This window comes from Neophocaena asiaeorientalis, unplaced genomic scaffold, assembly GCF_003031525.2.
Source record: "Neophocaena asiaeorientalis asiaeorientalis breed wild unplaced genomic scaffold, Neophocaena_asiaeorientalis_V1.1 scaffold255, whole genome shotgun sequence".
In the NCBI taxonomy this organism is placed as follows: domain Eukaryota; kingdom Metazoa; phylum Chordata; class Mammalia; order Artiodactyla; family Phocoenidae; genus Neophocaena; species Neophocaena asiaeorientalis.
This window is the reverse complement of record NW_020175398.1, coordinates 1,542,573-1,554,923: the sequence shown is the minus strand read 5'-3', so window position 1 is coordinate 1,554,923 and position 12,351 is coordinate 1,542,573. Positions and strand designations below refer to the sequence as shown.

The window sequence follows — 12,351 nt, the reverse complement described above, 5'->3', positions numbered from 1 at the left end:
ATATATAATTAAATTATTTCCTACACTGCATTTCATACCAGGAATGATAGAAAACACATCACACTGTGGGAGAATATCAAGAGAGTCTTCCTGGAAGCACTACAGTATATCAATCACTAACTTTGTAACCTCCAGGAAGTTACTCAAATTCTCTGAACCTCGTTTTCCTAATATTTTTAATGGGGATGACAGTATCTCTTCCACAGAATGATTTTGAAAACACATTGCAGAGTGCATTTCAAATGCTTAGCACAGTGCATGGAACATACTAAGCCCTCAATGTATCTTAGTTTAATAATAATTGAGGCATTTACTACATGCAATCGTCCTGTTGTCCCTCTAAACGGTATTACTATTCCAATTTCTAAATCAAAAGCAAAAGCTCAGAGATTAGCAATGTTATCCAATATCTCCCAGATGATAAAAGACAGACTTGGTTTCCAAATTCACATCGAATAGCAATACCTTGCTTATAATTTTAACATCTACCTTAAGAGAACATGATATATTTTTTTAACAACTTTATTGGAGTATAATTGCTTTACAATGCTGTGCTATTTTCTGCCGAACAACAAAGTGAAATAGATATATGTATACATATATCCCCATAGCCCCTCCTTCTTGCATCTCCTTCCCACACTCTCTATCCCACCCCTCTAGGTGGTCACAAAGCACCAAGCTGATCTCCCTGTGCTATACAGCTGCTTCCCACTAGCTATCTATTTTACATTTGGTAGTGTATATATGTCAGTGCTACTCTCTCACTTCATCCCAGCTTACCCTTCCCCCTCCCTGTGTCCTCAAGTCCATTCTCTTTGTCTGTGTCTTTATTCCTGTCCTGCCCCTAGGTTCATCAGAACCATGTTTTTTTTTAGATACCATATATATGTGTTAGCATACAGTATTTGTTTTTCTCTTTCTGACTTACTTCACTCTGTATGACAGACTCTAGGTCTATCCACCTCACTAAAAATAACTCAATTTAATTTCTTTTTATGGCTTAGTAATATTCCATTGTGTATATGTGCCACATCTTCTTTATCCATTCACCTGTCAACGAACATTTAGGTTGCTTCCATGTCCTGGCTATTGTAAATAGTGCTGCAATGAACATTGTGATACATGTCTCTTTTTGAATTATGGTTTTCTCAGGGTACATGCCCAGTAGTGGGAGTGCTGGGTCATATGGTAGTCCTATTTTTAGTTTTTTAAGGAATCTCCATACTGTTATCCATAGTGGCTGTATCAATTTACATTCCCATCAAAAGGGCAAGAGGGTTCCCTTTTCTCAACACCCTGTCCAGCATTTACTGTTTCTAGATTTTTTGATGATGGCTGTTCTGATCGGGGTAGGGGGTACCTCACTGTAGTTTTGATGTGCATTTCTCTAATGATTAGTGATGTTGACCATCCTTTCATGTGTTTCTTGGCAATCTGTATATCTTCTTTGGAGAAATGTCTATTTAGGTCTTCTGCCCATTTTTGGACTGGGTTGTTTGCTTTTTGATATTGACCCGTATGAGCTGCTTATATATTCTGAAAATTAATCCTTTGTCAATTGCTTTGTTTGCAAATATTTTCTCCCGTTCTGAGGGTTGTCTTTTTGTCTTGTTTATGGTTTCCTTTGCTGTGGAAATGCTTTCATTAGGTCTGATTTTTTAATTCTTGTTTTTATATCCATTTCTCTAGGAGGTGGGTCAAAAAGGATATTGCTGTGATTTATGTGATTTATGTCATAGCCTATGTTTTCCCCTAAGAGTTTTATAGTGTGCAACCTTACATTTAGGTCTTTAATACATTTTGAGCATATTTTTGTACACGGTGTTAAGGAGTGTTTTAATTTCATTCTTTTACATGTAGCTGTCCAGTTTTTGCAGCATTTGCTGAAGAGGCTGTCTTTTCTGCATGGTATATTCTTGCCTCCTTTATCAAAGATAAGGTGACCATATGTGCATGGACTTATCTCTGGGCTTTCTATCCTGTTCCATTGATCTATCTTTCTGTTTTTGTGCCAGTACCATACTGTCTTCATTACTGTAGCTTTGGAATATTGTCTGAAGCCAGGGAGCCTGATTCCTCCAGCTCCCTTTCTCTTTCTCAAGATTGTTTTGGCTATTGGGGGGTCTTATGTGTTTCCATAGAAATTGTGCAATTTTTTGTTCTAGTTCTGTGAAAAGTGCCATTGGTAGTTTGATAGGGATTGCATTGAATCTGTAGATTTCTTTAGGTAGTATAGTCATATTCACAATGTTGATTCTTCCAATCCAAGAACATGGTATATCTCTCCATCTGTTTGTATTATTATAATTTTTTTCATCAGTGTCTTATAGCTTTCTGTATACAGGTTTTTGTCTCCTTATGTAGGTTTATTCCTAGGTATTTTATTCTTTTTGTTGCAACGGTAAATAGAATTTGTTTCCTTAATTTCTCTTTCTGATTTTTCATTGTTAGTGTAAAGGACTGTAAGAGGTTTCTATGCATCAATTTTGTATCCTGCTACTTTACCAGATTCATTGATTAGCTCTCGTAGTTTTCTGGTAGCATCTTTAGGATTCTCTATGTATACTATCATGTCATCTGCAAACAGTGAAAGTTTTACTTCTTCTTTTCCAATTTGGATTCCTTTTATTTCTTTTTCTTCTCTGATTGTTGTGGCTAAAACTTCCAAAACTATGGGAATAATAGTGGTGAGAGTGGGCAACCTTGTCTCTTGCCTGATCTTAGAGGAAATGGTTTCAGTTTTTAACCATTTGGAACAATGTTGGCTGTGGGTTAGTCATATATGGCCTTTATTATGTTGAGGTATGTTCCCTCTATGCTTACTTTCTGGAGTATTTTTATCATAAATGAGTGTTGAATTTTGTTGAAAGCTTTTTCTGCATCTATTGAGATGATCATATGGGTTTTATCCTTCAATTTGTTAATATGGTGTATCACACTGATTGATTTGCGTATATTGAAGAATCCTTGCATCCCTGGGATAAACCCCACTTGATCATGCTGTATGATCCTCTTAATGTGCTGTTGGATTCTGTTTGCTAGTATTCTGTTGAGGATTTTTGCATCTATGTTCATCAGTGATATTGGCCTGTAGTTTTCTTTCTTTGTGACATCTTTGTCTGATTTTGGTATCAGGGTGATGGTGGCCTCGTAGAATGAGTTTGGGAGTATTCCTGTCTCTGCTATACTTTGAAAGAGCGTGAGAAGCATATGTGTTAGCTCTTCTCTAAATGTTTGATAGAATTCACGTGTGAAGCCATCTGGTCCTGGGCTTTTGTTTGTTGGAAGATTTTTAATCACAGTTTCAATTTCAGTGCTTCTGATTGGTCTGTTTATATTTTTTATTTCTTCCTGGTTCAGACTCAGAAGGTCATGCTTTTCTAAGAATTTGTCCATTTCTTCCAGGTTGTCCATTTTATTGGCACAGAGTTGCTTGTAGTAATCTCTCATGATCTTTTGTATTTCTGCAGTGTCAATAGTTACTTCTCCTTCTTCATTTCTAATTCTGTTGATTTGAGTCTTCTCCCTTCTTTTCTTGATGAGTCTGGCTAATGATTTATCAATTTTGTTTATCTTCTCAAAGAACCAGCTTTTAGTTTTATTGATCTCTGCTATTGTTTCCTTCATTTCTTTTTCATTTACTTCTGATCTGATCTTTATGATTTCTTTTCTTCTGCTAACTTTGGGTTTTTTTGTTCTTTCTCTAATTTCTTTAGGTGTAAGTTTATGTTGTTCATTTCAGATTTTTCTTGAGGTAGGATTGTATTGCTATATACTTCCCTCTTAGAACCGCTTTTGCTGCATCCCATAGGTTTTGGGTCATCGTGTTTTCATTTCCTCTTTGTTTTTCTCAGTGATCTCTTGGTTATTTAGCATCGTATTGTTCAGCCTCCATGTGTTTGTATTTTTTAATTTATTTTTTCTGTAATTGATATCTAGTCTCATAATGTTGTGGTCAGAAAATATACTTGATATGATTTCAATTTTCTTAAATTTACCAGGGCTTGATTTGTGACCCAAGATATGATCTATCCTGGAGAATGTTCCATGAGCACTTGAGAAAATAGTGTATTCTGTTGTTTTTGGATGGAATGTCCTATAAATATCCATTAAGTCCATCTTGTTCAATGTGTCATTTAAAGCTTGTGTTTCCTTATTTATTTTCATTTTGGATGATCTGTCCATTGGTGAAAGTGCAGTGTTAAAGTCCCCTACTATTATTGTGTTACCATTGATTTCCCCTTTTATGGCTGTTAGCATTTGCCTTATGTGTTGAAGTACTCCTATGTTAGGTGCATAAATATTTACAACTGTTATATCTTCCTTTTGGATTGATCCCTTGATCATTATGTAATGTCCTTCTTTGTCTCTTGTAATAGTCTTTATTTTAAAGTCTATTTTGTCTGATATGAGATTTGCTACTCCAGCTTTCTTTGGATTTCCATTTGTTTGGAATATCTTGTTCCATCCCCTCACTTTCAGTCTGTATCTGTCCCTAGATCTGAAGTGAGTCTCTTGTAGACAGCATATATACAGGTTTTGATTTTGTATCCATTCCACCAGTCTATGTCTTTTGGTTGGAGCATTTAATCCATTTACATTTAAGGTAATTATCAATAGTATGTTCCTGTTACCATTTTCTTAATTAGTTTGCTTTGTTTTTGTAGCTCTTTTCCTTCTCTTGTGTTACCTGCCTAAAAGAAGTTCCTTTAACATTGTTGTAAAGCTGGTTTTGTGGTGCTGAATTCTCTTAGCTTTTCCTCATCTGTAAAGGTTTTAATTTCACCATCAAATCTGAATGAGATCCTTGCTGGGTAGAGTAATGTTGATTGTAGCTTTTTCCCTTTCATCACTTTAAAGATGTTGTGCCACTCCCTTCTAGCTTGCAGAGTTTCTGCTGAAAAGTCAGCTCTTAACCTTATGGGGATTCTCTTTTATGTTATTTGTTGCTTTTCCTTTGCTACGTTTAATATTTTTTCTTTGTATTTAATTTTTATAGTGTGGTTAATATGTGTCTTGTCATTTTTCTCTTTGGATTTATCCTGTATGGGACTCTCTGCTCTTGCTGCACTTGATTGAGTATTTCCTTTCCCATGTCAGGGAAGTTTTCAACTATAATCTCTTCAAATATTTTCTCAGACCCTTTCTTTTTCTCTTCTTCTTCTGGGACCCCCATAATTCAAATGTTGGTGTGTTTAATGTTGTCCCAGAGGTCTCTGAGACTGACTTAATTCTTTTCATTTTTTTTTTTTTTTTATTCTGCTCTGCAGTAGTTATTTCCACTATTTTATCTTCCAGGTCACATATCCGTTCTTCTGTCTCCATAATTCTGCTACTGATTCCTTCTAGAGAATTTTTAAATTCATTTATTGTGTTGTTAATCATTTTTTGTTTGCTCTTTAATTCTTTTAAGTCCTTGTTAAACGTTTCTTGTATTTTCTCCATTCTATTTCCAAGATTTTGGAACCCTTTTACTATTATTACTCTGAATTCTTTTTCAGGTAGACTGCCTATTTCCTCTTCATTTATTTTTTGGTCTGGTGGGTTTTTACCTTGCTCCTACATCTGCTGTGCATTCGTAGTTTCTGTTGTTTTTGGTGTCTACCCCCAGTGGGTGAGGTTGGTTCAGTGGCTTGTGTAGACTTCCTGGTGGAGGGGACTGGTGCCTGTGTTCTGGTGGTTGGGGCTGGATCTTGTCTTTCTGGTGGACAGGACTGCATCCGGTGGTGTGTTTTGGGGTGTCTGTGAACTTATTATGATTTTAGTCAGCCTCTCTGCTAATGGGTGGGGTTGTGTTCCTGTCTTGCTAGTTGTTTGGCATGGGGCATCCAGCACTGGAGCTTGCTGGCCCTTGTGTTCACCTGGGTCTTAGTGTTGTGATGGAGCTCTCTTGGAGAGCTCTTACCAATTGATATTATGTGGGGCTGGGAGGTTTCTGTGGTCCAGTGTCCTGAACTTGGCTCTCCCATCTCAGAGGCTTAGGCCTGACACTAGTCCGGAGCACCAAGACCTGTCAGCCACACGGTCCGGTCACTCCAATGGATTCTCATCATCCTTGGGAGAACATGATATTCTGTAACTTATTTTTTCAGATCTCTGACATCAAAATCATGTGGCTGTCACTGTTCTCTGACTTGGTTTTTACTCAGGTAAAATGCTAGGCCTTAAGGTAAATAATTTTGTGTGGCAGATTTCTAAGGACTACCCAAGGTTATGTTTGGCTGGGTTGGTATAATAAAGGCCCAATGACTGAGCTACATGTGATTGGTTTAAAAAATTCTGTAAGAATTTAAAAAGTCATTTTTTTCTTTTAAATCAACATGCTGAAACTAATTTTCTCAATTAATGGCAGGCACTGGCATCCTACCAATTAACCTCTTCTAAAATGTGACAGTATCACCAGCTCTACCAAAGCAGTTATTGCTATTACCTGCAGAGAGATGTATATGAAGAAAAAACAAGATTCCCTATCATTTCTCAACTTATAAACAATGCAATTCTCAAATTAAAACATAGAGAAGATTCTGGCAATCTGGAAGAGGAGAACTGTATGCAAAGCAATTAGAGGGTTAAATCCAGAACTGACCCTCCTTGCTGTGATAAGAGGGCCACCTTCTTCCAGAGCAGGGTTCATTCTCATGTCTTAGTCAAATGTAAAATACCTCCCTAGTGCCTCCCTCTTCTTTGAACATTTGTATAACTCTCTACACAGACTGGTGGTTGTAGGATAATGGCTGTTGTCCATAAAGAAAAATATATATATAAAAAAATGAGCACTTCTAAAAGATTGTTTATTGAAATATATAGTTATGGTATTAATATTTTTCAACATAGACCATAGACCCTACATTGGCTTGAAAGCTTGATTTTTCTCATCACGATGGGAATATATACATATATAATTTTTTTAATGAGTTCACCTAATTAATATTAAAAAGCAGTCAAATAGCTCTACCAAAGAATACCAAGCAGAAATAAATATTGCTCTGCACTGTTGTCTCTATCCCTTCTCTTGACATGAGTTGGGAGCTATAGAACAACTTAGCTCTGAACTTGATTAACTCCTTGCATTAGACCATGATGATCAAAGAACTAGATGGTCCCTTAAGTGTTTATAGTTGCATGTCTTTTCTTCAAGCTATATTTAATAACATCACTTAGTAATTATTTAAACTTAAAACCCACCATTCTTAGAAAGTTTTTTTTTACACCTAACAGAAATTTAAACCAACTTTCTCAGGAACATTCTTATCTTACCTTTATCTTATTTTCCCAAATCTTTTATTCTTAATATTTTAATTCTATTTTTTTTTTTTTGATTCTTCTTCCAAGAACATAGAAACCATGAGTCAATTCTGTTGCCTTGTAGAGATTCTGAAACTTTGGTGTGAAAATGGATCACCTGGCATGTCGAAGGTGGGGTTAAGTACAGTTTCCAAAAACCTACATAATCCCTACAGTCCTGATTCAAGGGGTCTGCAGCCCAGTCCAGGATTCTGCACTTTAACAGTCTCCTCCCACCTCTTTCTGCATTTGGCATGCAGATGATCCTCTGACCATTTTGAGACACACTCACTAAAATGAGAATAGGTCATAAAATTTTCTTTCATATCCAGTGCCCACCTATCTTTCTTATTTCACCTTTGATTCTTCTCCATCTTTCCACCCATCTCTGACATTTTCAGGTCTGGTCAGCATAGAATACATCTATACCTCAATATTATGGACATTCTGTACCTCTTCTGGGATAATCATTTCTCTCCTCCTCTACTTTAAGCTCCTATCCATTTATCTGGGTAGATATTTATCTCAAAGATATTGTCCCATTTATGAAGCTTCCTCTTCCCCTTTTCTACAGGAATGCCCATATCACTTTGTATATATTTCTGTGAGAGTGATAATTATAATCTATTACATTTACTGATTATGTGTCTGTTTTCCATTGCTACTTCCATGTCCATCCATAAGACAGTGAATATCACATGTTATTTACTCAGTAAATATTTGTTGAATTATAAATCCAACTGAACTTCTATTTCTAAAATTACCCCTAGGGACATTTTGGGGGAGGAGGAGAAGAGTTGCCATCCTTGCTGTTGTTCTCTTGGGACAAACCTAATTGTAATATATTTAACTTCCTTTAATAGGCTAGATTGTTTCACAAAAATTTATGGAAGTTCTACTTCAACTTTTTGGGGAAAATTAGTTCTAAGAGAACATTCCTTACTTTGTAAAACTGACCTTGATCATACTACTTCATTATTCCCATATAGATAATTTAGCTTTTGAAAGTGATTTCCTGAGATAATATATTCTAGAAATTATTTTTTATGTCATGATACAAAATTACAAAACGTTCACTGGATGATGTAAACCAAGTCATTAGAATCTGGGATAGGTAATAAAGCAGGTCTACTCACAGAATTTCTCTCTGTTAGAAAGGCCAAAGTAGTAACTTGGAAGGAACTTGGATGGCAAGAACTACAAAAACAGTGCCCTCTAAGTGATACAAAGTATACACTGAAAATCATCTATGAATCTCCAGCAACAGAGAGGCTTTCAAACCTATGTGTCCTTTGTCAAAGTGGGTAAGTCATGCCCAAATCCAAGTGCATTAGGGAAAGAGACTTGCATAATCATTGTCTCTTTGAGAGCAGAGTCTGACATGATTCCTATTCAGTGCAAGAAACTTCCATTTGCTTTGGAAAATCACCCTGGTTACATGGATTCTCATTAGCTTATGGGCATTTCCATGACCATCCAATGTTTCTAAACCTGTCAGTGATAATCCCTTTGATTGTCCAAATGATAATCCATTTCCACCTTTTTCAGAAAACCACAATGTCCCAGAGCTAGAGCCTCCTTCTGTCCATAATTCCTTCTTTTTTTTTTTTTTTTTATTTCTTTTCCTTAGTCGTGGCTGTGAGTGATCATGTGACCTCTTGTATAACTAAGAAAATAGCTGCCTGATTATATTTTAATAATCATTGCAAGTCAGTCACTTGCCACCTCCTCTTCATATATTATAAAGTCAGCATATAATTAAGAGTAGAGGGGCTCTGGGAAGGTATGGGGCTGGACTCTTAGCAAAGACTTTTGATTTCAATATGTGGCATTTCTAAACACAAGATAGCCTCTGCAACATTTACAATTCTGTGGGCTTGCTGACCTGCCCTCATTATGTACACACAAACAACACAAATCTAAACCATCCTGTTCAAATTTAGCTGAAGGTCTCAGCTTCTCACAAAGGCTTCCCAGTACAATCCAGTCTACCCCAGACCACTCTGACACTTACTGTCTTCACTTTTAAGTTGTCACTTGACATGTGTCCAGACTCCCAAAAAGGTTGCACATTCCTCAAGAGTAGGAGCCAGGGCTTACATGTCTTTTATCCTTCATAGTACATAGCTCAGTAACCACCAATTCCCTACTCATTGAACTCTTCCCAACAGCACAAGGGAATTCCTGCAATATTGCATAAGTAATTTTGAATTTGAGAGTCCCAATGAGGCCTAGCTCCATTACCTAGTGGATGAGGATATTTTCTTTATCTCAAATAATCAGAATAACATAAAAGTATGGAGTTAAAAAACAAATCAGTCTTCCAAATCAACACACAGCTAATCATCATGAGCTTGATATTGTCAGCTTAAAAGAACAGGACTCACTAACATCATTAAACAAATAATACTACATCAGATATAGAGTACATTTTAAGACTAGCTTGGACTGAAATTTTCTTTCTAGTTTGAAAAACTAACTGTATGTTATCTACAAAAATTAGGTCTCATCAACTATACAATCTTTTTTCACCATAAACCGGTTCTTCAAAAATATATCATTTTATGATAGAATTTTAGAGCAGGATTACTTTAGGATATATCCTTCAAATCATCTATCATCATTTTAGAGATGAGAAAACTGAGACCAAAGAGATCTAAGTAATTTACTTTGAGTTACCTAATTAGCCACTGACAGAAATAAGACTAGTGCATCAGTGTTCAGACCCCAGATTAAGCAACTTCTGTTTTATCTCACTCTTTTGTTTGGAGCACAATATATGTATGTATTTTAAATTATAATTCAAATACATACAAAATGGATATAAAAACACTGAACACCACTATAAATGAAACATGCACATGAGGATATACAAGTGCATGCACAATGCATTCCATGATAGATTCCCTGAATTTGCACAAGCGCACGACACAACCATTCTTAACTCACGAAGTTTAAAGATGATTGTATTCCAAGGGTTTGTATAATATGAGCATTTCTTACCTGGCAGCTGTATGAGAGGTTGACAAAAGACATTAAAAACTTGAGCTATTATTAGATATCGGATTTTTCTGGCACTGAAGGTTAACTTCTACCTGGGTTTCTGGGGTCTAGCACTTTTAATGGAAGGTAGGCCAGAGACTGGAGAGGGATCACCCAACATATGAGACTTTGGCATTGTTACCCACATTGCAATATTAAGTTGACTGCAGGTGATTATCACCTAAATCTTCCTATGGGCCAGTTATGACTCTATTTCTCCTTATTGTGCCTGAAATCTCTACCATTACAGTTGCTTCTTTAGGTTAGAAAGCTTAGGTGGGAAAATAACTTCAGCAGTCACGATACCACTCCACCCCAGGTAATGAAAAGAGGGAGAGCCCTTGTGGGGGAAGGATAGAGGCTCTACACGTAACAGAAGAGCTACTGATGAGAAAGGACTCCTCCTTACGGTGTCCAAGAATTTTAAATTTGGGGGCAAATCTAAACAGCATTGACTATATGAGGTTTGGTCCCTTCACTGAACTTAAGATCTAGCAAGGAGGTAAAACATAAACAATTTACTACAATCCTCTTGAGTAGAAAAGTTTGTGTGGAGTATACAGACTGAGATACAAGTAGCATTTCTCTTTCTGAATGTTAATAGATAATGTAATCTAATATATGCTCCATGTGCATAATCTAAAGGCCATTAAAACATTTGAACATTGGGAAATAAAAGGACTCCTCCTTTTAAACTACCCCAGTTCTCCAATACCAATATCCATACATACCTAGTTAACTAGGGATTTGAAAAAATGAATGATATCCACTTAACACATTTCATAATACCTATAATTCAAACTAGGATACTTTTAATCCCACCCCATGAAATGTAACGGGCCTCACATTCCGATGGTCAAACCTTTTTAAAAACACCCACCCTGATGCTTCAACATCCCTTAAAGATGTAACCATCTCCATGAACCTTCTTTCCCCTCTAATAAAAAAGTTGACATTTTAACCATTTTAATAGGTACCCAGGAGAGAACAAGGAAAATGATGGAACACGCTCACTCCAGTTGATCTTTTCCTTCTAAATACTATGGCATATAAAAGAATTAATCAGTAATAATAGAAACCCAAATGAAACAAAGAACAGTGGTTTTTCACAGCTCTTTACCAAGAAATCCTATAAAACAGCATCATTGTTATGACATGCAACAAAAAGGTAGCAAATTTGGTTGAGACACATTGAAATGGATGCACCCTTAATCTTGCAAGAGTGGTGACTCTTTTTTTTAAATAAATATTTTAGTTTTTGCATTTGAAAGTTTTCATTTGTTTATATCAGAACCAAGTTTGTTGATAATTCTTATGTATCAGTTTCTTCACAGTTTTACTCTACAATTTTAGAAGAGCAGATTGCTTTTCTGGCTAAACATTAATAAAGGATATCCTGTGATCCTGAAATCTTTCAAATGAAGAAGAATACACTTTACTAACTTGCCTTCCTTTATAGAAAGCTCACTAAAAGACTACAGAATGGATTCATTCCACATATGCAATGACTTTCAGTCCCAATGGGAAGAAAGAATGAGAAATAAAGGAATGAAAATACCATTTTCAACTTCTCAAGTTTAGATCATACTTGAAGAGTACATCTGTGTTGTGGAATTCTTGACTTAAATAAAGAATAAATAAGTAGATCCTTTGCCCAAAGTTGGTTAATAGTAAGTAAAGAGGGCTTGATTGGTCACATCTTTACTTCCTTGAAACTCCGTCCCCCTGCTTTCAAAATTAATGTTTACAATGAGACAGGTTAGATCAGAAAGCAAAGTTACTCACCATGGAAGAATCACTGCTTCCACACCCGATCGGAGCGCCCTCAGCACAGGTTGGGAGGTGGGTAGAAAGTTGACTAGCCCTGCCCCCATCTATGACATCACAATCTACCTCATAAAAGGTAGTGAAAGTGCTCTGAACTCCTGTCTGATTTCCGAGAGATACAGAAAAGAGAGAGTGAGAGAGAGAGCAAGAGAAAAAAAAAAAAAAAAAAAAAAAAGAACCCTATGGGGAAAAGATAAA

General features: G+C 36.2%; 1 protein-coding gene across 2 annotated transcripts in view; it reads right to left on the bottom strand.

Moving 5' to 3' along the window:
- Positions 1-12,351, bottom strand: part of CTNNA2 (catenin alpha 2) — a 1,017,322-nt gene that overhangs the window by 21,398 nt on the left and 983,573 nt on the right. The window contains exon 17 of one of the 2 annotated variants that reach the window (XM_024766408.1): positions 12,112-12,255. The exons of the other annotated variant lie outside the window; for it this stretch is intronic. Within the exon in view, the coding sequence (XP_024622176.1) occupies positions 12,112-12,255 (144 nt within the window). The remainder of the gene's footprint in view (positions 1-12,111; positions 12,256-12,351) is intronic. 2 annotated transcript variants of the gene reach the window in all.